At 45.6% G+C, this 22,365-nt stretch overlaps 2 protein-coding genes across 4 annotated transcripts; one reads left to right on the forward strand and one right to left on the reverse strand.

The window, feature by feature from the left end:
• Positions 1-1,037: 1,037 nt before the first annotated feature.
• Positions 1,038-3,794, reverse strand: Dph3 (diphthamide biosynthesis 3). Of its 2 annotated transcripts, XM_021182234.3 has the most exons (3): positions 3,577-3,794; positions 3,073-3,147; positions 1,038-1,410 (listed from the first exon to the last, which is right to left on the reverse strand). In XM_021182234.3, exons 1-3 carry the CDS (start codon positions 3,682-3,684, stop codon positions 1,345-1,347), a joined length of 249 nt encoding a protein of 82 aa, XP_021037893.1. In that variant the 5' UTR covers positions 3,685-3,794; the 3' UTR covers positions 1,038-1,344. The 2 variants fall into 2 exon arrangements, with proteins under 2 accessions (XP_021037893.1, XP_021037894.1); XM_021182235.3 differs by lacking the exon at positions 3,073-3,147.
• Oxnad1 (oxidoreductase NAD binding domain containing 1) lies at positions 3,777-21,525 on the forward strand. Of its 2 annotated transcripts, none has more exons than XM_021182232.3 (8): positions 3,777-4,219; positions 9,399-9,537; positions 9,809-9,872; positions 13,538-13,644; positions 14,850-14,991; positions 17,763-18,005; positions 19,388-19,496; positions 20,419-21,525. In XM_021182232.3, exons 2-8 carry the CDS (start codon positions 9,422-9,424, stop codon positions 20,571-20,573), a joined length of 936 nt encoding a protein of 311 aa, XP_021037891.1. In that variant the 5' UTR covers positions 3,777-4,219; positions 9,399-9,421; the 3' UTR covers positions 20,574-21,525. The 2 variants fall into 2 exon arrangements, with proteins under 2 accessions (XP_021037891.1, XP_021037890.1); XM_021182231.3 differs by having other exon boundaries at positions 9,414-9,537; positions 20,419-21,524.
• Positions 21,526-22,365: the final 840 nt, after the last annotated feature.

Here is a 22,365-nt window from a genome sequence, read left to right on the forward strand (position 1 = left end):
AATTCTATATAAGGCACAGGGCTGGGTTCCTCAGAGTCTTCGCATCCGTGTGTAAGCTTATGCTCTCCCTCTCAAGATGCATTAAAGCTTGGCTGCAGAAGGATCCTACTTGTGTGCCGTGTCGTTCTTGCTGGTCGAGTCGGACGCGCGCAAGAGGTACCATTATGTGCAGTCTTCCTAGGTGTGCCATCACAGGCATGTCTTAGAGCCAGCTCACACTTCCAAGCTCATCCTGTTGTAGCGTCTGCACTTCTTAAGACTAATGGTGACACAAAACTGTGCCCCGGTACAACCACTACAGATAGGATCAGCCTCGCCCGTCTAAGATGAGCCCATCAGGCCCCGATACAGAAACACTTGTTTCCAGCTGGCAATACTCATGCACTTTCACTTGGCAAGTTAGCAGGCTTCGCACCTCGCGCTGCTGCCAGCTAAGGTACCTCACTTGGTTGGCTGTTTCCTTTTAACCTGTCCTGACATAAGGATGAACGAGGCATTAAAGAGCAGTGTTTCTTTTACTAAGTCACTTCAGACGTCCCTCCTTCCTCACTAACTGGAAGCTACAGAGAAACTGTGGTCTTACAGTCTAATACCAGGACTGCACTTGGTGCGTGAAAAGTAACAGATATGACTGAGAACAGGAACAACGCAGTCACGGCAAGCCCAGGTGGCTGGCTGATGAATAAGTGGGAAGTGCAACTGAATGAGCCGGAAGTGCAGCTCTGGAAAAGGCAGATGTTTCTAGGAAAGGCCTCACCTGAACCACCTCAGAAACTATGTCAAAATGTAATCTTTGAAAAGCTCCCATCACGGGCTGGAAAGATGGTTCCGAGGTTAGGAATGTGTAGTGCTTTCAGGGAACCAAAGTTTGGGTCCCAGCATCCATGTCAGGTAGCTCCCAAGTGCCTGTGACTCCTACTCCAAGAGATCCAACTTGGGCAATGGTACTCACATGCACGTACCCACACACAAATGCACATACACACACAATTAAGAATAAAATAATAAATCTTAAAAAAAATAAAAGACACTCAGGATTGAGGCGGATGATGTTATTTTCAGAAAATGAATTTCCAGATGTTCAAATGATGCAACCGACTGAAGGAGAAACCACAGTTTATAATAAGGCTCTTCCTTAAATTCAGACGGACAATTAGGAATCCTTCCAGTCCCAGTATGGAATCCAGGGCTGGCATGTCATAGGCTCCCTTTTTCAGGCTGAGTTCAGTGATGATGAAGATCACACCCCTGAGGCTGCCCATCGAGGAGGTTGGTAACTCTGCACTGGATCCATGCACCTGGGCTCAGCCCCCACGGTTCAGGATGTGGTCCCTGGGGGGTTCTTCAGCATTTAACTAACTCCTTGTTGGTTGAAGGTGCTGGGACTGTTTCTCCACACATGAACTGATCCTAAGAAGAAGAAGAAGTGCTATTAGCCACCTGGTGTTCGTCTCACAAATGCATTAACACCACTTTCATTTGGCCACAGAATCAATCTGGCTATTAGTTTTTTTCTGTCATCTTACTTTCTTTCCTTCTTTCTTTCTTTTAATGCTAGCAATGAAAAAAAGTCAAGATGTGGAATTTAGGGGAAAATCCATTTATAGTATTATAAAAATGCCAACAAATTTAGTTTAAAAATTTTATGACTAACGTACCAAGAACTAACTGCTGCTCAGGGATGGTCTGTGCTGTATGGCCTCAGCCCTTGGTCTTCCTAATAGATATCAGTAGCTACCCCAGTTGACACAACTGGAGACAAAGGGATATTCAAAGACTTTTGGGTTTTTTTGCTTGTATGTATGTGTGTACCCAACATGTGTGGGAGGTGCCCGTGAGGGAAGAAGAGGGCACCAGATTCCCTGGGGCTAGAGTTGTGGATGGCTGTGAGCCACCACTGTGGAAGATGTAAATGGCCACTCCTTTTGGAAGCTCTTAACCACTAACCCATCTCCCCAGACCCAATAACACTTTTTTATTTTTGTACAGAGAGCTGGTGTCAGCACTAGAACCAGAATCTAAAAGTATACTGAAGTTTAGCCCTGAGGTCGTTAGTTAATGCACAGTGTCTCATGAATAGCTTAGCTAGGGAGCAATCAGTTCCCAGAAATAAACACCTCACCACTTCCAAGTTTTTATATTTCAGATCAATATCCGGTCATTCAAACATGTAACCTCTTCAAAATGAGTAAGAAAAAGAATGCCTTTGTGTGTTCCCCAACACATACCTGCAACAGTAACTACTTGTAAATGAGGTTCAGACTCTGACCTTCCATGCTGGTTTATGCCAGCTACCACAAAAACTGTCCCAGGTACTACACATCCTCTGCAGTGTGATTCCCAAGGAGTCAGTCCCTAGTCTGTCCATTGTTCTTTGTTCCATAAACCATTTTAAAATAAGAATGAATCATTACATTTCTATTATTGTCTAAATTAACACCTGCTTCTCCCACAAAGTTCTGTGCTTTGGTCCAACTTACCCTATACTCATTTTAGAATTTATCCTCAGGACTGTTACATTCCTTACTTAGACTCCAAAGCACTAACTGAGCTTTGGGTGGGAAGTAAAGATATTTACCCCTTTTCTATTGCCATTCCTAATGGATACAAAGGAACATGGAACTGTAACATTGCATCTAGGAAGTATATCTCAAACAAGGTAGATTCTATACATAAGCTAGGCAAGCAATAAAATGCAATCTTCTAAAAATATCCTAGAGAGCTCTGAACAAACTAAATATTAAATACAAGAGAAATGTCAAAAGGAAGAACATCAATTAAAATAACCATGATAATTTTTCATTCCTGATTAAGTCATCAATTTTCATTACAAAGCAATTTCTTTATTGCCCTTTCCAAAGTGATCATAAGTTACATAAAAGGCAGATCTCTGTGAATTCAAGGCCAGCCTGGTTCACATCATGAGTTCCCATATAGCCATGGCTACTTAAAGTCCCTGTCTCAAAAAACAAACCAACACCCAACTCTCTTCCGCCCTTTTCTATCAGACAGGCTCCTTTAAGGCCCTTGTCATTAGCTCACACCACCCATCCCCTTTAACATATCCCTTACTTTGTCATAAATCACTTTTATAATGAGTGAGCAGCTAGGACACGTGGCCACATCTTCTCCATTTTCCAAATCTTCCTACAACGCAATCAAACAACATATGGTCAGCATAGCCTTTCGTCAACTTCCCATAAATCTCTCCTACGTCTATGGGCAAGTCTTTAGTTGGGTAACAACACAAAGAACTTTCCTCCCAAGTCTCATCTAGGGAAAAAAACAGGGAGATTAGGTTGGTTCGATCGCCTCCAAAACCCTGGGGTACAAAATCGAGTTCCCTTCTTCAAAGAAGCTCCAGGAAAAAAAAAAAAATAGAAAAAAAAAAAAAAACATTTAGGGGCGGGACTACGGAGAACAGCGCCCTTAACCCGACCCTGTATCCTAGACAGCCTAGGTTACTACTTTAGGGGCGGGGGTTCGGAAGAACACGTGGGTGACTGAGCCTTCCCAGGGACACCGGAAGCGACAATGCGCAAGCTCGAGGAATCGCCGGCGGGCCCTTTAGAGTACCTTGGTGATGGCAAAGTTATCCCCACAGGGGCATGGGTAGAAATATGTCTCCGAGTCCTCGTCATATTGAAAGTCCTCGATCTCCACCTCGTCGTGAAACACCGCCATGGTCACCCGGTCGGCACCGCATCAGCTTGCCTACCTGCGCCCAAGCAGGGTAGGGCCCGGTCTTCCCGGTCCACCCTGGCGCAGGAACAGTCACTTCCGGACGCACAGGCGATGACGTAACTTCTACCGCCGCGGCTGCAAGGGTGACCCGGTCGCGGTCGCCATGGCGATAGCGCCGGAAAGATGGTGCTTCCTGCGCAGCAGCGTTGCGCAGTTCTCCGTCCACTGAGCGCCAACGACCAATAGTGTGAAGGGCTCCCTCTCATGGCGGTTACGTCACTCCGGGGCCCGGGGAGTTTGGGCTTGGGATATAAACGAGTTTTCTATGCAGGTAGAGTCTTGTCCTCTATAGCTGACTTCAGAGGACATTAAAAGAATTGGCGGAGGCTACGCCCTCTTGAAAGGGGGATCACTGAGGCTCAGGGAGCCGCACAGCGTTCTCTCCAGTTCTCGACACACAGCGCTCCTGCAATTGCGTTTCAGGCGACCTTGAACTCTGAGTGACTCTTGGCCTGTTATGAGTTCTTGCCTGCAGGTACATCACTGCCTCTCTCACCCCAGCCACCTTCTGATACCCCGGTTGTGTTGTAGAGAACCAAGATCTGCAAGACAGGGGCGAGTTCTAGCCATATTCTAAGTATTCACTGCAGTGGTGGGCACAGTAGCTTTTAATTATTGGGGGGTTTTAGTGGGCAACCTATATGTTAAACGTAAGTCTGTTGATCTTGAGGTTCAAAAATCCATTTTATTCATCTTTAACATAGATTTAGAGACTGGGCATCTTGCCCAAGATTGCATACCTAGGCCATAATGATGGGCCTAGCTGTCTCTAAAGCCCAGGAACAAATTATTTATGTGAACTTTAGTTCTCGGTAAAAGGAATGGTGTTCCTGGTATTTTCGTCAGCGTGCAGCCTCTTCTTTGGGAAGCACGTTGTTCCAAGATCCGTGCTGGGCTTGTTCCGGTTACAACCAGGGACTTTGGAGCACTGCTGTATTACTAAGCAGTTAGTCATCTCACCGGAGGAGTGCAGTGTAGTGAAAAGCTACTATGGCAGAACTGGATTCGAGTTTGACTTGAAGGGCTCTGGGGGTTGGAAAATTACATTCTTTGGTTCTTCCTTCCTCTTCTGCGAGTAGGTCCTTTGGAATCTAACATTCTTTTGCACGAGAATGAATAGTTCAGCAGTCATGTATGACTTATGTAGTTTACATTTCTGTAACAATGTTTAAGTATGTACAGTTGTGTGCATAAATTACCAATTTTGTGCATGTTTAAAGGACACTATATTTTGAAGCTTTTTTGAAGTGTGAAAACCTAAGGGCAGAGAAGTCTTTGGGAGGAAAAATCCAGAATTTAAGTGTATGGAAGGTTGTTTCAAAGATCTCCATTCCTTTTTTTTTTTTTTTTTTTTTTAAACATAATTGAAGATCTAAATAGCAATTAGGAGATCTTTGTAGCCTGTTGCAGGTTAGCTGTAGCCTGTCTGGGCAGAAGAGAAATGCAGTGAAAGTCTTCTATCTTTATGGATATAAATACTTCCCACGTAACCTCTGGGACACAGGAAGAAAACTGATTTTCAAGTGTCTGTTTTTAGTTTAGATGATCTTTAGTTCTTATGAGCCATTCTTCAATGCGCAGAAATGGATGCAGTTGTTGGTAGGGAATGGCTTGGCAAGTATATCGATCTGTAACCCCAGCACTGATGCAAGCAGGGGCAGAGACAGGTGGATCCCTGGAGCGCAGGGGCCGACAAGTTGGTGAGCTCCATATTGGGGAGGCTACCGGCCACACGAGGCTCATAGTGTGTATAAGTTCTTAGGTCTTTTATTTAAAAAGCAATCACACAAAAGGCTGAAGAGCTGGTTCATCAGTTAGTATCACTGGCTGCTCTTCCTGAAGACCCACGTTAAATTCCTAGCACCTATATTGAATTTAGTTATGTCTCTAACTCCAGTTCCGGGCCACCCTTTTCTGGCCATGTGGTTGCTGGGAATTGAACTCAGGATCTCTAGAAGTGTAGTCAGTGCTCTTAACTGCCGAGCCATCTCTCAAGCCCCGGACCTGATGTTTTAGAAAGCAGTTCAGACTCATCAAAAACAAATTTCTGGGGCATCTTAAAGACGGACATTATAGTCAGCTAGCTTTTCTTTTTAACTTCTCAACAAATCATTTGTGTGTATATTATTTAAAATAGTAAAGGAAAAACTTAATGAGCCATTTATTTATGGTAGTTGACACTGGGTTCTGGATAAGTCTTATGTGTATTTTATCATTAGAATAACACAGTGAAGTACAGATGGGGTGTATCTTTAGCCCTGGGAAATGAGGTCTAGGGGGCTGAAGAATTCGCTAAGGCAAAGCTCAAAAGTCATGATGCCAACTTGGACTCCTTCGGTCCTAGAACCTAGAACTCTTGTTTGTTTGTTTGTTTGTTTGTTTGTGGGGTGTTTTTGTTTTTGTTTTTTTGGGACAAACCAGACTGCCTGGTCTGTTTCTGGCAGAATGAGAGGAAGCCAGCAGGGCTGTTCCTACAGTAGGAACCTCTTAGCATGTTGAAGGGTTCTTAATTCCCAAACATTTTTAATACTGTCCTACCACCTCTGGCCACTGTTCTACCAGAATCTTAAGCTAGAGTCTTGACTTCCTGCTTTCACTTGGGCGACCATTTAAAAGTATGAAGATCATGTCCTTGTTCTGAACTTTGTTTAGTTGCTGTGAGTGCCCTTCAGGGAAGTTCCATACCTTCACATTGGACACATAGGCACGTGTACGGGTTCCTGGCATTCTCACCCAGCTCCTCTTAACTTGCCAGCGTTGTTTCTTGCTTGGGCTTTGTTCCTGCCAAGATCTCTGCTGCAGTGTGCTTCATGTCTCCCCTTCATGTCTGCCTGGCTGTCTCGATCGGCTCTGCTTTCATCTCAGCTGCTGTCAGCCCCCAGAGCCCTTCACTAGTACTCCCCATAGCCGCCCCCCCATCACCCTTCCTCCCTTACACACAGCCTCATCTGTAGGTGTAGTTATCACCTGTCTCCTGGCCAGCTCCTCAGGCTTGGCAGCAGGCACCCTTATCTACTGCACCATCTTGCCAATCTGATTTTTTTCTTTTTAATACTTTCGTATAAGAACTGGAATAAAGCCGGGCAGTGGTGGCACACACCTTTAATACCAGCACTTGGGAGGCAGAGGCAGGCGGATTTCTGAGTTCAAGGCCAGCCTGTTCTATGGAGTGAGTTCTAGGACAGCCAGGGCTATACAGATAAACCCTGTCTCAAAAAAATAAAAATAAAAATAAATTTAAAAAAAGAACTAGAATAAAGTTCAGAGGCAAGTTGAACACAATTTTATAAAAATACCTTTACTTGCCAGTTATTGGCACTCTTAGGCTTGGTACTGTTAGCAAAATTCAGTCTTTGAAAATGAGCAGCTTTTAAAAGTTAATTTCCTTTAGTTTCCAGTTCAGTTGAGAAGTAGACATTTGTAAAAATGTTTATTTTAGCAGTAGTTCTCTAAAGCATTAAGTGGAAAATGTCCACCTTTCACCGGAGGATTTAGGGATTTTGGTCCAAAATGTCATATAAGTGAATCATCTCTCTAGGGATTGACTGGTTTTTCTTTCTTCAGCACAGCACTAGATCAAGCTGGGCAGAACCATAATGGGAAGCCCTTGTGGCGAGACAGGAAGGAGGGCCACAGATAGTCCATTGCACCAGTGTGGCAGGGATTTCATGGGCTGGGTAGCCTATGTCGCAGGAGGTGACTCGGGCCAAGGAAAATTAAGAGGCAGCAGCAGAAGAGTAATCAAAAAGAATTGTCCACCTGAGGGGAGGATTAATACCTGAGGGAAGGATTAACACTGAGGGAGAGGAATGTAACATGGCCCCTCACTTCAATCTGGGCTGGGGCTCAAACCCAGGGCCTGTGGGCAGCCAAGTAAGCGCTCTACCACTGGGCTTCACACTTATAGATCTAAAGGAACCTCTTCTTTTGCAAGTAAGACTTGATGAGGCTTTTCTGTTATTGTCTTTGTACTTATCAATTTATTGTCTCTGCCATTGCAGGACCTCTGTGGGAATTTCAGTATATGAAAAACTTCTCAGTGTTATGGCTGGTGCAAATCTAGAGGCCTTAGTCTACAGTACTGGCACCAAAATACTGTGTGAGCCAGCTGGCTCCCAGAATCTCGTGGGTTTCTAAAGGAAGGGCTGTTGGCTTGCTTTCAGTGACTAACTCTCTGGTTTTGGTTTAGCACAAAAGGAAAAACTACCTTAGCAATCTCAAAGTTTCCAAGTGCTAGGACTAAAGGCATGTCCTATTGTGGCAAGACTAAATCCTTAAGCAATTTTACTTAAAAATGTTTATTTTATTTATTTATTTACTTATTTACTTACTTACTTACTTAACTGTCTTAGGGTTTCACTGCTGTGAAAAGATATCATGTTTAACTGGGGCTGGCTTCCATTTCAGAGGTTCAGTCCATTATCATCATGTGGGAAGCATGGCAGCGTGCAGGCAGACATGGTGCTGGAGAAGGAGCTGAGGTCTACATCCTGATCTACAGACAGCAAGGAGGAAACTGGCTTAGCTTGAAACATTTAAGACCTCAAAGCCTCACCTCCACAGTGACACACTTACTCTAACAAGGCCACACCTCCTAATAGTTCCACTTCCGATAGCCAAGCATTCTAGCATAAGAGTCTGTGGAGAAAAAAAAAAAAAAGAGTCTGTGGAGGCCATCCCTATTCAAACCACCACAGCCACTTATTGATTTGTGTGTTGGAAGTCAAAGGGCAATTTGTGGGAATTCGTTTTCGTCCTTCCACTGTGTGTGGGTGTTCTGCCCGTGTCTGTGTAGCATGTATTGGTACTTGCTAAGATCAGAAGAGAGCATCGGATGCCCTGGAACTGGAGTCACAGATGGTTGTGGGCCGCCGTGCAGGTTCTGGCATGTGAGCTCAGGGCCTCTGGTAGAACAGCCAGGACCTCTTGTTGTGCCCAGATTGTAAAAACCCCAAAGAGACCACCAGGATTCACAACCCGCTATCTGATCTGCAGGAGGGTCTTTATTCAAGCTCGAGCTTGGGCCACCAACCTTCCTGATGGAACAGGAAAGAGAGTGAACCCCCAGGTCTAAGGGAAGGGGGTTTATAAAGGAAAAAAACTGCAAGCAGGGTTTTCAAGCCTGGGCATTAATGAGTGGGTAAAGGAATGCCGTCCTTCAAACCCGATAGCGTTTGTTCAGACAGCGGGCAGAACCGAGCATCTGGAAAGGGACCTTTCTGACCTGGGAAAAGTAACTTGTGCTGTCAGAAGCTGGTATAGTTTTACAGCTGGCCACAGCTGTCTGGGAACACCTAGTCGTCTCTTTTTCATAGTCTTAAGAGTGGGCCATTATCATTGGCTTCTGTTTCCTTCAAGGGCAGGAGCCATCTGCACTTGAGAAATGTTGGTTGTTAATGAAAAGTGGTGTGAGTTTCAGTGATGTAGAGGCTAGGGTGGAAGCCAGGTATAGGGGTGGAGTACTCAGAGGGAGGGAGTGCTATCTGCTCTGGCTCCACGCAGGGTCAGGAGAGTGTAGGATTTGATGTGCAGGTGTCTCATGTCTCTTCACTCTAACCACTGGAGAATCTCGCTAGCCCCCAAACTCTGTTTTACCTGCCCCTACCACAGTCTGGCATTTCTCTACTTTGTCTGAAAACGGTTTTAAATTTCAGTTCCGTTTCCCCCAGGAAGCACCATGGCCCACGTTGCCTTGATTCCTGGCTTGTCTCGAGGATCTGTGGGAGCCGTCTGCACTCAGGCTGCTTCGTGGGGACTGAAGGCCAGCACTTTGCGTCACCTTACCCTAGCCAGGTGAGTTGTCGGCCTTTGCTATCATGTGGGTGGGGTCCCTTCAGACTCAAGACAGAAAGCATGCTGGCTTCAATGTGCATACCAACATTGGAAACTGTTGAGTGTGCAACTTACCACTGGTTGAGTTTCAGTATTTTGTACAATCCACAATTAATTGTATTTTCAATAGCCATGATTTGGTAGGGGGTGGGGGAGTGTGTGACAGGGAAGCTAGTTTAATTATTTTATAAGGATAATGCTTAATAACCCATTTTTTTCTTCTTTTAAAAAGCATAATTAAATCCAGAAGGAAAATGGACCACCTAGAGAGAACCGCCAGTGTCCTCCGCCGGGAGGTTTGTGTCTGGGGCATGGTGGGGGTTCCTGGCTGGGCAGCGTGCACACTGACTGGCTGATAGGACAGGCCTTAGGTGAGGCTGAGCCCAGTCAGTGAGATTTCATCCTCCTGAGCAGGGGATTTGTACCTAAATAGAAAGCAGTGGCTGAGTGGTGCTAAGGTTGTCCACTAAGTTTGGCATGAGTGGGTGTTTCAGTGAGGGAGCACAGCCGTGGCCAAGGCCCCTCCTCACAGGTACGCTGAGGAGAGGGAATTTGTAGCGCCTACACGTGGCTACCTTTGTTTCTTTTTCTTTCTTTTTCTTTTCTTTTTTTTTTTTTTTCCATCATGTCAAAGTCCTTGTGTGTCCTGCTTTCGAAGCACCTCCTAGCTCGTCAGCAGCACTGACATCTGGGACAGAAAGGTGGCCGAGCTCATTGCCCCTCCCCTGCCGCCTGTCAATCATGCCCAGGCTCTAGTAAGCTAAGCTGCCTCCTGAAGGGTGCAGAGGCCTGGGAAATAGAGGAGCCTCACCTGTATCCCAGTGAGTAACTCTGTTTCCGTGTCAGACACACAGTGGACATTTACTTTGACTTTTTTGAGCAGTTTCACACATATTCAGATGTATTTAGTTTAGTGTGGTATATCTCTGTAAAGCAAGGGAAATCCTGTATGTATGCACTTCTACAAACATGGTCAGAAGTTATATTGTTGTCATAGTTTCATTTTATGTTACAATATAAGGAGACACTTTAACTTATATACTGCTTAGGCCCTTCTCTTAAAACTTAATTCTGCTTCAGAGAATTGCTTTGGTACTAAGGGGATTGTTGCTTCCACTTTGATTCTTTCTTCTCTTTGAGAAGTATGTGAAGCTAATGCCACAGAGGAAGCTAATGGGCAAATAAGAAAATAGAGATTCCCACTGATGGATCTGAACACACACGCAAAAGTGCTGATACGGTCTCCATCAACATGAAGTCTTGTCAGATTATAAAGGAAAAAAGGTTTACATCACAAGCTTGTGTGTACACGTCTGTGGGCTGTAGAAGCAGGTAGATAAATTAGGCAGACTTTGTCCGAAGGCCCAGGTAGTTAAGTAATCTCATCACTGAACGGCATCTTTGCGGTGCAGACAGTCATGGGTGGACGTAAGCCAATCATCAGGCTTGCTGGGTCCAACCAAACACGACTCTCCAGAGTACTGGGCTTTGGCCTGCAGGTAGCAGTTACCAGTGTGTGACTTAGAGTCACCATTCAGGAGCTTATAGGGCAGAGGTATGGGGACTTTGAGGAGGTCCTCCTGATCCTGGTGTAAGACAAAGAAAGGCAAATATAAGCTCTGACGGTGTGATTGACAGCAGAGCACCGGGTACACAGGAGTCAGGAACTTTCAGGACTACAGTTCTGATCCTGTTGCTGTCTTTAGGGGAAGAAATTCCTAACTTCATTTCCCTCTTTTTATCTCAAACTTTTATTCTCCCAAACAGAATGAGAAGTGGGAGGAGATGGGAGGAGCTGTGGAAACCAGCTGATCTCTGGGGCAAAGCAGCTCAGCATTGTGTGACATCAGGGAGGACTCAGTCCCCTCCAGAGCATCCTCCCAGCCACAGAGATAGGGCAGTAGAGTGCATGGTAGCAAACCACATCCACTTACCATTGGCCGGCAACATGAGAAGTGCTTCCGTTTGTATTCTCTACTTTACTGTTCCCAGCAACCCTATGAAGCAAGGTGTTACTGGTTCAGTTCATAGTTGAAGGCAGCGAGGGCATTGGCCTGAGGTACATGGTGGTAGTAGTGCCAGCATTAAAGTCTGGGCTGTGTCACTGTAGAGTCACCTGTTAACGGCTATGTTCTGCTTCTTTCTGAGCTGCTCAAGAGAAAGCCAGTGGCCTTGTATGCCGTGTCTGATGGAACATGAAGTAGTAGAGCTGTGTACAGAAGCCTGGCTGGTAGTTGTTGGAGTAGAATCTGTCACAGATAGAGGTTAGGATTGGGAGTGTAGGTAGAAGGGACATTGCCTGGTGACACAAGTCTGTAATCTTAGCACTAAGGCAGAGGATTGCAAGCTCCAGGCCAGCCTAGGCTATGTAGAGAGACCCTGTGGTTTTTTTGTTTGTTTGTTTGTTTGTTTGTTTTTTGTTTTCTAAGCTGCAAGCATGGGGGCCTGTCATGGAAAATCACCCACATGTTTTCCAAGACAAGAGGAAGAAGGGATTAACAACAAGCAGAGAAAGAGAGGCAAGGGGTTTTACAGCAGAGAACAAAGGATGGAAATTCCAGGAGCTATTTTGAGGTAGTAAGACGTTTTCTAGTAGAATGTTTTAAGTGATCTCCTATTGAGAGTTGGTTAGACCTGGAAGTCCTGTTGAAGAACAGGCCAGTCTGAGCTAGCATTGGGGTGGGAGGTTTCCAAAGCATCCCCTGGTGGGGCTGGTTGGGGCCCCGCCATTGAGGGTACTGCATTTGATTAGCTCCTGCCCAGTGCCACGGGTGAAGCTGAAGAGAAGGAAGTTGAGGGGAGTCATGTCTGTCTTCTACCCAGGTTTAATACCCAGGTGTAGAGGAGGAAGAGGAATACAGAGCAGAGGGGAAGTGAAGGACGTGGAGACACATTACATTCAGTGGGTGCTCAGTAGAGAGCAAAATCACCCCTGAGAGTAGTGCATCCCAAACTCCCAGTAGGAAAGGGCTCTGGCATTCTTGGCTTAAGGTCGTGATGCTTATATTTTAGAAAAATATAATAAATTAAGACATAAGCACACAAGCTAAGTATGGTGGTACACATTTTAATCACCACTCAGGAGGCAAGGGCAAGTGATTTCAAGGCCAGCCTAATCCATTTAGTACCAGTTCAGCCAGGGCTGCATGGTGAGGCCTCAACTCAGAAAACAAAGTCAAGAAGGAAGCACATGAGTACAAACCCGGATTCCTGTTTCTTTGCTCTTTAAAAAGCGCCTGATGCTTTCTGTGAATGGCTGCTGCTGGCATCCATGGACTTCTTACTCAGAAGCATTCATGGCCTCGCCTGGCCTACTCCTGAAGGGGACTTTAGATGCCAGCCAGGGTTGCTGAGGGCATCACACACAGAGCTCTTCAGGGTGCCAAGACCGAGATGGATACTGGTTACACAGTCCCTGTAAGGACGTTTGTATTCAGAGTGTGTACTGGCTATTTTTGTGTCAACTTGACACAGCTGGAGTTATCACAGAGAAAGGAGCTTCAGTTGAGGAAATGCCTCCATGAGATCCAACTGTAAGGCATTTTCTCAATTAGTGATCAAGGGGGAAAGGCCCCTTGTGGGTGGGACCATCCCTGGACTGGTAGTCTTGGGTTCTATAAGAGAGTAGGCTGAGCAAGCCAGGGGAGGCAAGCCAGTAAAGAACATCCCTCCATGGCCTCTGCATCAGCTCCTGCTCCCTGACCTGAGTTCCAGTCCTGACTTCCTTTGGTGATGAACAGCAGCATAGACGTGTAAGCCGAATAAACCCTTTCCTCCCCAACTTGCTTCTTGGTCATGATGTTTGTGCAGGAAACTAAGACAGAGTGAGACAGCATTGTAGTACATCTCAGAAAGTTCGCTCAGTTTGCACACTTGATGCAGAGCAAAGCCGTGTGTGCTGTGCCTTGTTGGACAATTTTCCAAACCACATGTCTCTAAGCCCCAGACCTCTCTGCTTCAGGTCATGGCTGCAGCTAAGGTGTGTGAAATCACTCACGAGTCTCCATCAGTGAAGAGCCTCCGTTTGCTTGTTGCTGATAAAGACTTTTCCTTTAAGGCTGGCCAGTGGTGAGTGGAATTTCCCTTGTCCAAGGATGTGTATTTATGAAAGTTGCTATCAGGCAGTATATTTTCTTCTGGAAAGGACTTCTCTACCAGGAGAGAGGAATTCTGGGTCATTCCTGTTTTGGCATGCACAACTTGATTCCTTTTCTGGTTGGCACCCATGTGTCCCTCTGTCTGAAACCTACCTTTTGTAGTCCAGTGCTCGTCTGTGGAACCCCAGCTCAACAGTTGTGTCTGCAGATAGTCACCTGATCTGCTCCAGTTGTGGTTGCTGGGCACTGATGCTTTTCTGAAAAGCAGTCTTTGTTCTAATAGATTAGACAAGGTGGCTGAAAACAGGGCCTTGGCTTCAAACACAGAGGTCTGAGTGTATCACACCTGGCTGGCCACCTTACCTGGAACTCAGAGGTCTGCGTGCACCACCACACCTGGCAACCTTATCTTTTTGAGAAACATGTCTCATTGAACCTAGCACTCGATTAATTAAAACACTAATGAGGACAGACGTTAACCCAGCCTTGTATTCTTGGAATTTTCCTGTCTTTATTTGAATGGATATTGGTCTGTACTTTCTGTTCAGTGTCTGATAACCAGCTTCGTTAGAATAAGTTCCACTGTCTCTTCTCTTGTGTCTGGGGTAGTTTCTGAAGCGTTGCTTCTACTTCAAGTGTGTGTTGCAACTCCCCAGTGAACTGAACCTGAACTGAAGGTCTATTAGTTTAGTTCTTTGCGCTTGTATAGATCAGTTCAGGTTTCTTTGTTTTTTCCTGGTCCATCTTTGCTAGTTGATATCTTCTTAGTAATATGTGTGGTTCATCTAAATTATATCTTAGCATAATAATTCTTCATTAAATTGCTGAAGAATTTTTTTATTTTTGTAAGACTAGTTATACTTAGCCGGGCGTGGTGCCGCATGCCTTTAATCCCAGCACTTGGGAGGCAGAGGCAGGCGGGCGGATTTCTGAGTTAGAGGCCAGCCTGGTCTACAAAGCGAGTTCCAAGGCTATACAGAGAAACCCTGTCTCGAAAAAAACAAAAAGAAAAAAAACAACAAAAATAAGACTAGTTATACTTGTTCATCTTCTATTAATTTAGCAGTTTGGCTTTTTCTTTGTCTCCTAAAATGCTGTCAACTTTGTTTTATTGCCTGCTGTTGACCATTTTTTAAATTATTGCAACAGTGATGTTTTGTTCTTCTGTCCTTTTAGGGTTGATTTCTTCATCCCAGGAGTCTCAGTGGTTGGTGGGTTTTCAATTTGCTCCAGTCCCCAACTGCTAGAACGAGACAGAATAATAGAACTGGCGGTGAAATATGCAGACCACCCTCCTGCTGTCTGGGTTCACAATCAGGTGAGCAACTACTTTTAAAGCACAACTTTTTTTATGTGCATGTTTGTCTGTGCACCATACGAATGTCTCTCTCCCTCGGAGGCTGTCAGATTCCCTGGAACTGGAGCCGCTGATGGTTGTGAGTCACTGTGTGGGTGTGTGGAACCAGACCTGAGTCCTCTGTAAGAGGGCCAAGTGTTCTGAACTACAGAACCGTCTCTCCAGACCCTCAACTGACTTTTAAATTTAGAGGTCTGAGCATCTCTGCCTCTCTTTAAGTCTGTGTTTTGCCCAGTTGGTCCCCTTGTAACCTAAACCTGGAGGGACGAGGGTCCTGAATGGCAGATGTCGAGTGGGAGGACCAGGAAGTAAACTTAGGCCAAGCAAGCCTAGTAAGAAATACAGCCTCCTATATACTAATTGAAAGGGGGAAGGGCCCAAGGTCAGCAGAGAGCTAAGTCAGACACAGCTGGCAAAAAGAACACAGGATACCTCAGACCCAGCTGCTTAAGACCTGTTTTATGAATTCAGTGGAGTTTTTTTCCATTTGGTCATCTTAAGTTGTAGAAGCTTGGATTAAATCCATGTCCCGAGTGCCTCCTGCTACCTGGTATGTGCAGTCCAGGGGCTGAATGCTCAGGCTTTGACCCTCTGAAATCATGCGATGTGATACGTTACTGCTTCTCAATTCTGTCCATTTATGCTAGAAGCTTGCACTGAGGCAGAGCTGTGCTTGCAGTGTAAATGGCTGTCTTCCCAGATTCTGCTTTTAGAGGGAGACAAGAAGGAATAGACACACCCAGTAGTGTTTCTTCTCTGAGAGCCACAGTGATGGAGACATCTTCCTATAGAACATGATGGTGTGTCGTGGTGGCCAGTGTCATCCAATCTGCTGGCCCATTTCCACACTTAGCAGCAGAGGCTCAGAAAAGTTTAATGACATGGTAAACCTGTCAGATCCATTGCCTCCATTCTAGAACTATCCTGAAACAAAATGTATAATTATAGTAAAAATAGGTAAAACAGAAAAAAGCACTCCAAACTCACAATTCTCTAGCTGAAACCAAAGGAGGAGTAAGGAAGCAAGCGGGGGGGTGCGGGGGGGGGGGGCATAACTAAAGAATATTTCTAACACTCAGGTTTGGGCGTATGGAGACCACACGGTAGAGTAAAGCACTCAGAGGACTTTGACATCAGTGACCACAGATCTATCTGGTCTGTCGGTGCAGCTGGTACAGAACCGCTGTGTGGGGACAGAAGGACACTTGTGTTACCACCTAGGGTGTGGTCCTCCAGAACAGTGAACACAGCCAAGTGCAGTCTTCACACTGCTTACATTCTGGGAGAGTCAGGTGAACTTAGATTTGTGCAAAGCTGTCTGAGTTCATTTGTAAAATGAGTCATTGTTCATGTCACTCTTGACTGTGAGCTGGATGGAGACAAGAGCAGGATTCACTAGTACTAAAAGGCTCCCCTCTGGTGTGCTCTGAGGCTGTTTCCAAAGAGCATTAGCCAAGGGTGGAATACACTCCCTGAATGTGGGTAGGCAGCACCATCCCATAGGCTGAGTGGGGCAAACATACAATAAAGAGGGGAGAAAACCCCCACCCAGGCATTCTCAATAAAGACGGGGGGTGGGGGGACCCCACTCGGGCATTCTCTTTCTGTGCTTCCTGCCTGCCATGTGCTGAACAGATTGGCTTCTGTGTCCTATCCACTCTGCCTCCCCACAGCCTAGAAACAATGGTTCCAGCTAGTTGACTGTGCACTAAGACCTCCAAAGCTGGGAGCCAAAAGCAAATATTTGTACCTTTTAAGTTATTGTCTCAGATAGTTGTTCACAGCAGCAAAAACATTTGCCTAAGTAGCGTCAGATCATTACAAATTGGCTTTTGCTCATGTGAACAGTCTGTGGGTCACTCAGAAATCATCCTGACAGTTCTGTGTATTGCAATAATGCCTTGCAGGTGATCCAGGGCTCTGAATTATAAAAAGCCCTCACTCATATTATGTGCAGATTTCTGTGTTCTGAATATTCTCACAGTGGCTGATTCTTAATTACCAATAAAGAGTAGTTCACAAAACTTCTGCAGATTTAGCCATCTAGCCCTATCCTCTGCATGCCACTTAAGTAACCCAAATCACTGTGACAATGGAAAAAAAAATGTTGCCAAGGTTTCCAGAACACTCCATCAGAGGCATCTGGAGTCAGTTGTGTAAGTGACTTCACCAACTACTGGAACATAACATGGGCAGGCTGAAGTGAGACTTGGCCAGCATGTACAGCCTCCTGCTGCCCTTCTGGCTGCTAGAGGGAAATGTGAACAGACAGCTGGTGCCACAGTGCTGGGGCAAGCCTGCACACTAGTCTGACTGGGTCTGCCCAGCTCAGGAGGGACCCCAGGGCCATCGAGTCTTTCTCAGCTCAGAACATAGGAACATGACCAGTGAAGGGATACATACCCCAGAGGTTGCCCTGCCTGAGTCCATTGCTGCTTTGTCATCTCAGCTCCACACCTGTGATGCTAATGGCAAATCTCTGAAGCAAGTCCCTTTGCTTAATACCAGAATGGCTATGTCATATGGACCACAAAGTTAGAACAGCAAGCAGCACACATGCTGGGCAAGTAAATCAAGTCCCAAGGCTCTGGGAAAATTGGAAACAAGCTGTGCAGATCATCCCTGACACTGGTAAGCAGGCAGAAAGTCAGCCCAGTGGTTTCACTTACACAGATGTTCGGTCTGAGACTTGCCCTGCACTGAACCAAAGGATCTTTTCTTTCTTGCTTCAGTGCACACTTGACTCTGAAGTGGCTCTCAGAGTAGGTGGAGAGTTCTTCTTTGACCCTCAGCCCACAGATGCCCCTCGAAACCTCATCTTGATTGCTGGAGGGGTCGGGATTAACCCCCTGCTTTCTATCCTGCGCCACTCGGCAGATCTCCACCGCGACCACGCAGACAAAGGAAGTAGCTATGAGATAGGAACAGTAAAACTGCTCTACAGTGCAAAGAACACCAGTGAACTCCTGTTTAAGGTAAGGTGGGAGATAGGTCTACAGTAAGTTCCAAGCTCATGTGTGAAATTGTGTAGTCCATAAACAACAGGCAATATGACATAACGGTGCAAAGGGGACTGCTGAGCTGAGAGATGCAGAAGAGAGCTCAGGGCAGGAGGAGAGGAGTGTGTATGGTGGAGTGAGCAACCAAAAAAAAGTGCATATGAGAATGCCATAAGGAAACAACGAAAAGTCATACAGGTGGTGTATAGGAGGAGGAGGAAGTGAGGCCTAGGGGACTGAATGGAGTAAAAGGAGAAGGGTGGGGTGAGTATGGCTGAAGTGCCTGATGTAACACCAGAATGTGTTATCTGATCACCCAGTGAAAATGTCTGCTATGAAGCCCATCACTAAACAGTGAATATATGCCAATCCAAATAAATAAACATGTAAATAAACAGGAGCGTGTTTTCAGATTTCTCTGCAAAGGTTCACAAAAAGGCTTAGGAAGTTAATCAATTCAAGCGATAATTAACAGTCACCTTTCACCCAGGACAGTTAAAAATGTTCCCAGCTAAGTGACAACATAAGATGAGATTTGGGGGTGTCTTCATGACTTTTCTATTGCAAGGATATAACACTGTGACCAAGGCAACCTATAAAAGAAAGTTTAACATGGAAATTCTGGTTTCAGGGGGTTATGGTTCATGACTCTCGTGGCGGCAGGCAGGCAGGCAGGCGGGCGGGCAGGCGGGCAGGCAGGCATGGTACTGAAGCAGTAGCTGAAAGCTCACATCTTGAGACACAGGCAAGAAGAGAGAGGACTAACTGGGAATGGGATGAGTCTTTTGAAACTTCAAACCCCCCCCCCCCCCCGCAATGATACATCTCTAGCAAGGCCACACCTCCCAATCCTTCCCAAACAGTTCCACCAACGTGGACTAAGTATTCAAACATGAGCCTGTGGGGCCATTCTCATTCAGTTCACCACAGTGGGATAGAATCTAGAAGTTAATGGAACAGAAAAGTCACTAGGGCCAGTCATGGTGTCAGACCTGTCGTCCCAAGCACTTGGCGTGCTAAAGCCAAAGGTAAGGTGTTTGTGACCAACCAGAAAATTCATAGCTAACTTGACTGCGTGAGACTCTGTCTCAAAAAACAAGAGGAGGAGGAGGAGGAGGAGGAGGAGGAGGAGGTGGTGGTGGTTGTAGCAGTGGTATCACCAAGTAGTGATGGTTTTAAGACATTAGCCCTGACTAGCCTGGAATTTGCTGTGTAGACCAGATTCGGCTTGAACTGATAGACAGACACTTATATCTGCCTGCCAAGGGCTGAGATTAAAGGTTATGTGCTACCATACCCAACTATAGTTTGTTTGTTTTAATTGTAGCTTGACCCAGTCAATATGTTTGACATTCCAGAAAGATATCCTCGACTTAGTACATGAATTCCCTGAGAAGATTTCTTGCAGTTTTCATGTTACAAAACAGACAGCACAAATCAGTGCGGAACTAAAGCCTTATGTCACAGGTGAGTCCTCTAAGGAGTTTATTTTTTTAAAACTAGCTGCATGGTGGTTACTGGATGGCCGACTGTTTGAGGCATTTTTACTGTCAGGAGTCACCTGCTGGAAATCTCATTCCCTGGGGAATCGGAACGGTTCATACTTAGGTGGACTTATTATAGATAGGTTTCCTACTGTTCATATTAAATGTGTATTTTTCAAAACTTTTAGACGTCCTTAGCATCAGTATAATATATAAAAAAGAATAATAGTCTTGCTTTGGTTGAGTCAGTTCCGCATGCTATTAATAGTTATTGAAATTACTCGGTTTCCCTATTTGGAAGGAGTCTTCAAAGTTATTTTCTTTACTTTTTGTTTGTTTGTTTTAGATTTTTTTTTTAAGACAAAATCTTACTGTATAGCCTTGGCTAGTCTGGAACTCATGAAGATCTACCTACCTCTGCCATTTAAATGCTAAGATTACAGGTGTGTCACCACATCCAGCTAAAATTATTTTAAGTGTGTGTGTGCGTGTGTGTGCAGGTCTGTATGAATACCAAGGGCAACATTTGGAATTGGTTCTCTTCCATCTGTGAGTCTCAGGGAATCACACTCAGGGACGGTGCCAAGGCATCAGACTTGTTAGCAAGCACCTTTACCTGCTGAGCATCTTACTATCCTGGAAGGATTTTTTTTTTTTAATTTAAATAAAACAGCCATTTACTTTGCTGAAGGCAGTTTTCTTCTCTGCAGAGGAGAGTACGCTTGTGGTCCCTCTCTAAAGAGCAGCTGGTCCCTACAAGCCTCCTGCTTTGCTTGCTGTAGGCCTGGGAAGCCTGGGAGACTGGGCTCACAGTGCTACCTGGGACACTGACGCTCAGCTGTGGTTGGTCAGGATACAAACATGCCGGGCCTGATGTGGTGTTTTCCTGGTTTTATTTTTGGTAGATGGAAGAATAACGGAGAAGGAGATAAGAGATCACATCTCAGCAGAGACTCTGTTCTATGTCTGCGGACCACCTCCAATGACAGACTTTTTCTCTAAGCACCTGGAAAGCTGCCACGTTCCCAAGGAACACATTTGCTTTGAGAAGTGGTGGTAGGGAATGGGCACAGAAGACCTGAGAGCTGCTTGGGACAGTGAGGCTCTCAAGTGTCCAGCCCGGCTACAGAGTCACACGAGAAACTTCCGGCAGACTTCATTGGTCACACTCTTTTTGACTATATTGATTTTTCTTTCGTTAATAATAATTCCATTATTACAGAATTTCTGACCCCTGGGAAAAGACAATTCAGTTTTACTTAAAACATTTATTGTTGAGCTGCTGGCATGACAGGCTGACAGCCTGAGGGCCACATTTCAGATTGCCATAAAGGAGGGGGTGGGGAGAGGGTTCCTAAAGGGAAGAATCACGGGAGGGCAGGCCCACAGGATCTATGCAAGCAAGCAGACACTGGCCTGGTCTGCCAAGTTTAAAGCAACTGAAAACAACCTGGGTATCCACATAAGCAAGTTACAGAAGTGAAGACACAGTCTCCATACCAAGGAGCCGCTCACAGCTGGACGTTTTTGGGGGTCCCTGAGTCAGGGTTGTTTTCTGGGACCCCCATCTTTCTGGAATTTTGAGTTTGTGGCAAGCTATCATTAGTACTAACATGGAGGGGACCTAGAAAACCATGGGGTTTCTCTGGTTGGCCTCTACACCATGAACTGATTAATACGGAGTTTTCTTTCGCCTTTAGGGGACAAATGGTCTACTTAGATTAATTAAAGAAAATGGGGGTTTTGTGTGAACTGAATACTTCTTTAAATTATTGGACAGAAATTCATAAAATTTGTGTCTAGGGAATTTACAGTTTTAAATACAGTCTTTATTTTGAATGTTTAATGTTTCAGTTTTCTTTCACTATGGACTGCCTGTGGCACCATCAGGAAATGAAAAATTATTAGGAGACGAGCTTGGAGTTGGATGGCCATTTTGTTTTCCTTCTTGGTGTTGATTCCCTGAGTGAGTGTTATTGTTAGTTCTTCTGTTTGAAAACCTTTCTGTGTCCTGTCCCCTGCCTGACCTCTGAGAAGGTGGCTTCGTGATTAGGGGAAAGGTGTTGGCGACTGCTTTCATTTGAATCTGCTTCAGTGGCTGGGCTGGCTGGCTGTGCGGAGAGAGCCATTCCCAAGACCTGCTTGTCTGCTTGGTTGTGTTTTATTGTTGTTTGTTTTGGGGTTTTGTTGTTTTTGGTTTTTTGAAACAGGATTTTCTTTGTAGCCCTGGCTGTCCTAGAACTAAATCTGTAGACCAGGCTGGCCCCAAACTCTGAGATCCACCTGCCTCTGCCTCCCAAGTGCTGGAGAATGCTGGCTAAAGGCATGCACCACCCCCAAATCCGGATCCCTGGGACTGTTTGGGGGGTGGGGGTGGAGGATGGAAAGTGACAGGAGCTCAGCCCAGCTGCTCTGATGAAACTGCTAAAGGAAGAGCACTCTGTCTGTCTCTGCTTAGATTTGGAGAGGGGAAAAAAAGCCTAAAGTTCATACACTGATTGAAGAAAAAGTCTTGGGTCCATGGCATCAGCCCAGAGAACACAGGAGTGAAAAGACCCTAGGCAAGCCCAGTGTTGGAGACCCAGGAGGCCCAGTGGAGATGCTGCTCTAAGCAGAAAGATTGCCCTTGCAGTGGACCTGAGGGGATGCTGTTCACCCTAGGAAGTAGTCATCAGCCTTTGGAGCAAAGAGACTGCGTGAGGAGCTCAGAGCTGCCACAGGAACTCTGATTTACTGATCGGACTCCCAAGTGTCTTGCTAAGAGATAGACTTTAGAACTGACCTCTCAGGAGTCGTGAGAAGTGCTGATGAAATGGCTCTGATTAAGAACACTAGCTATTCTTCCAGAGGAC

Source organism: Mus caroli, unplaced genomic scaffold (genome assembly GCF_978045245.1).
Source record: "Mus caroli unplaced genomic scaffold, Mus_caroli_1 scaffold_12, whole genome shotgun sequence".
Taxonomy (NCBI): domain Eukaryota; kingdom Metazoa; phylum Chordata; class Mammalia; order Rodentia; family Muridae; genus Mus; species Mus caroli.

Excerpts from the sequence above, each read along its gene's own strand:
- Dph3 (XM_021182234.3), bottom strand. The coding sequence starts at position 3,684 with ATGGCGGTGTTTCACGACGAGGTGGAGATCGAGGACTTTCAATATGAC. Across the intron at positions 3,148-3,576 it reads ATAACTTTGCCATCACCAAG|GAAGATTTGGAAAATGGAGA; the intron begins GTACTCTAAAGG and ends ATTGCGTTGTAG. Across the intron at positions 1,411-3,072 it reads TAAAAGTGATTTATGACAAA|GATCAGTTCATGTGTGGAGA; the intron begins GTAAGGGATATG and ends TCTTCTTCTTAG.
- Oxnad1 (XM_021182232.3), top strand. The coding sequence starts at position 9,422 with ATGGCCCACGTTGCCTTGATTCCTGGCTTGTCTCGAGGATCTGTGGGA. Across the intron at positions 14,992-17,762 it reads CTGTCTGGGTTCACAATCAG|TGCACACTTGACTCTGAAGT; the intron begins GTGAGCAACTAC and ends TTCTTGCTTCAG. Across the intron at positions 19,497-20,418 it reads ACTAAAGCCTTATGTCACAG|ATGGAAGAATAACGGAGAAG; the intron begins GTGAGTCCTCTA and ends TATTTTTGGTAG.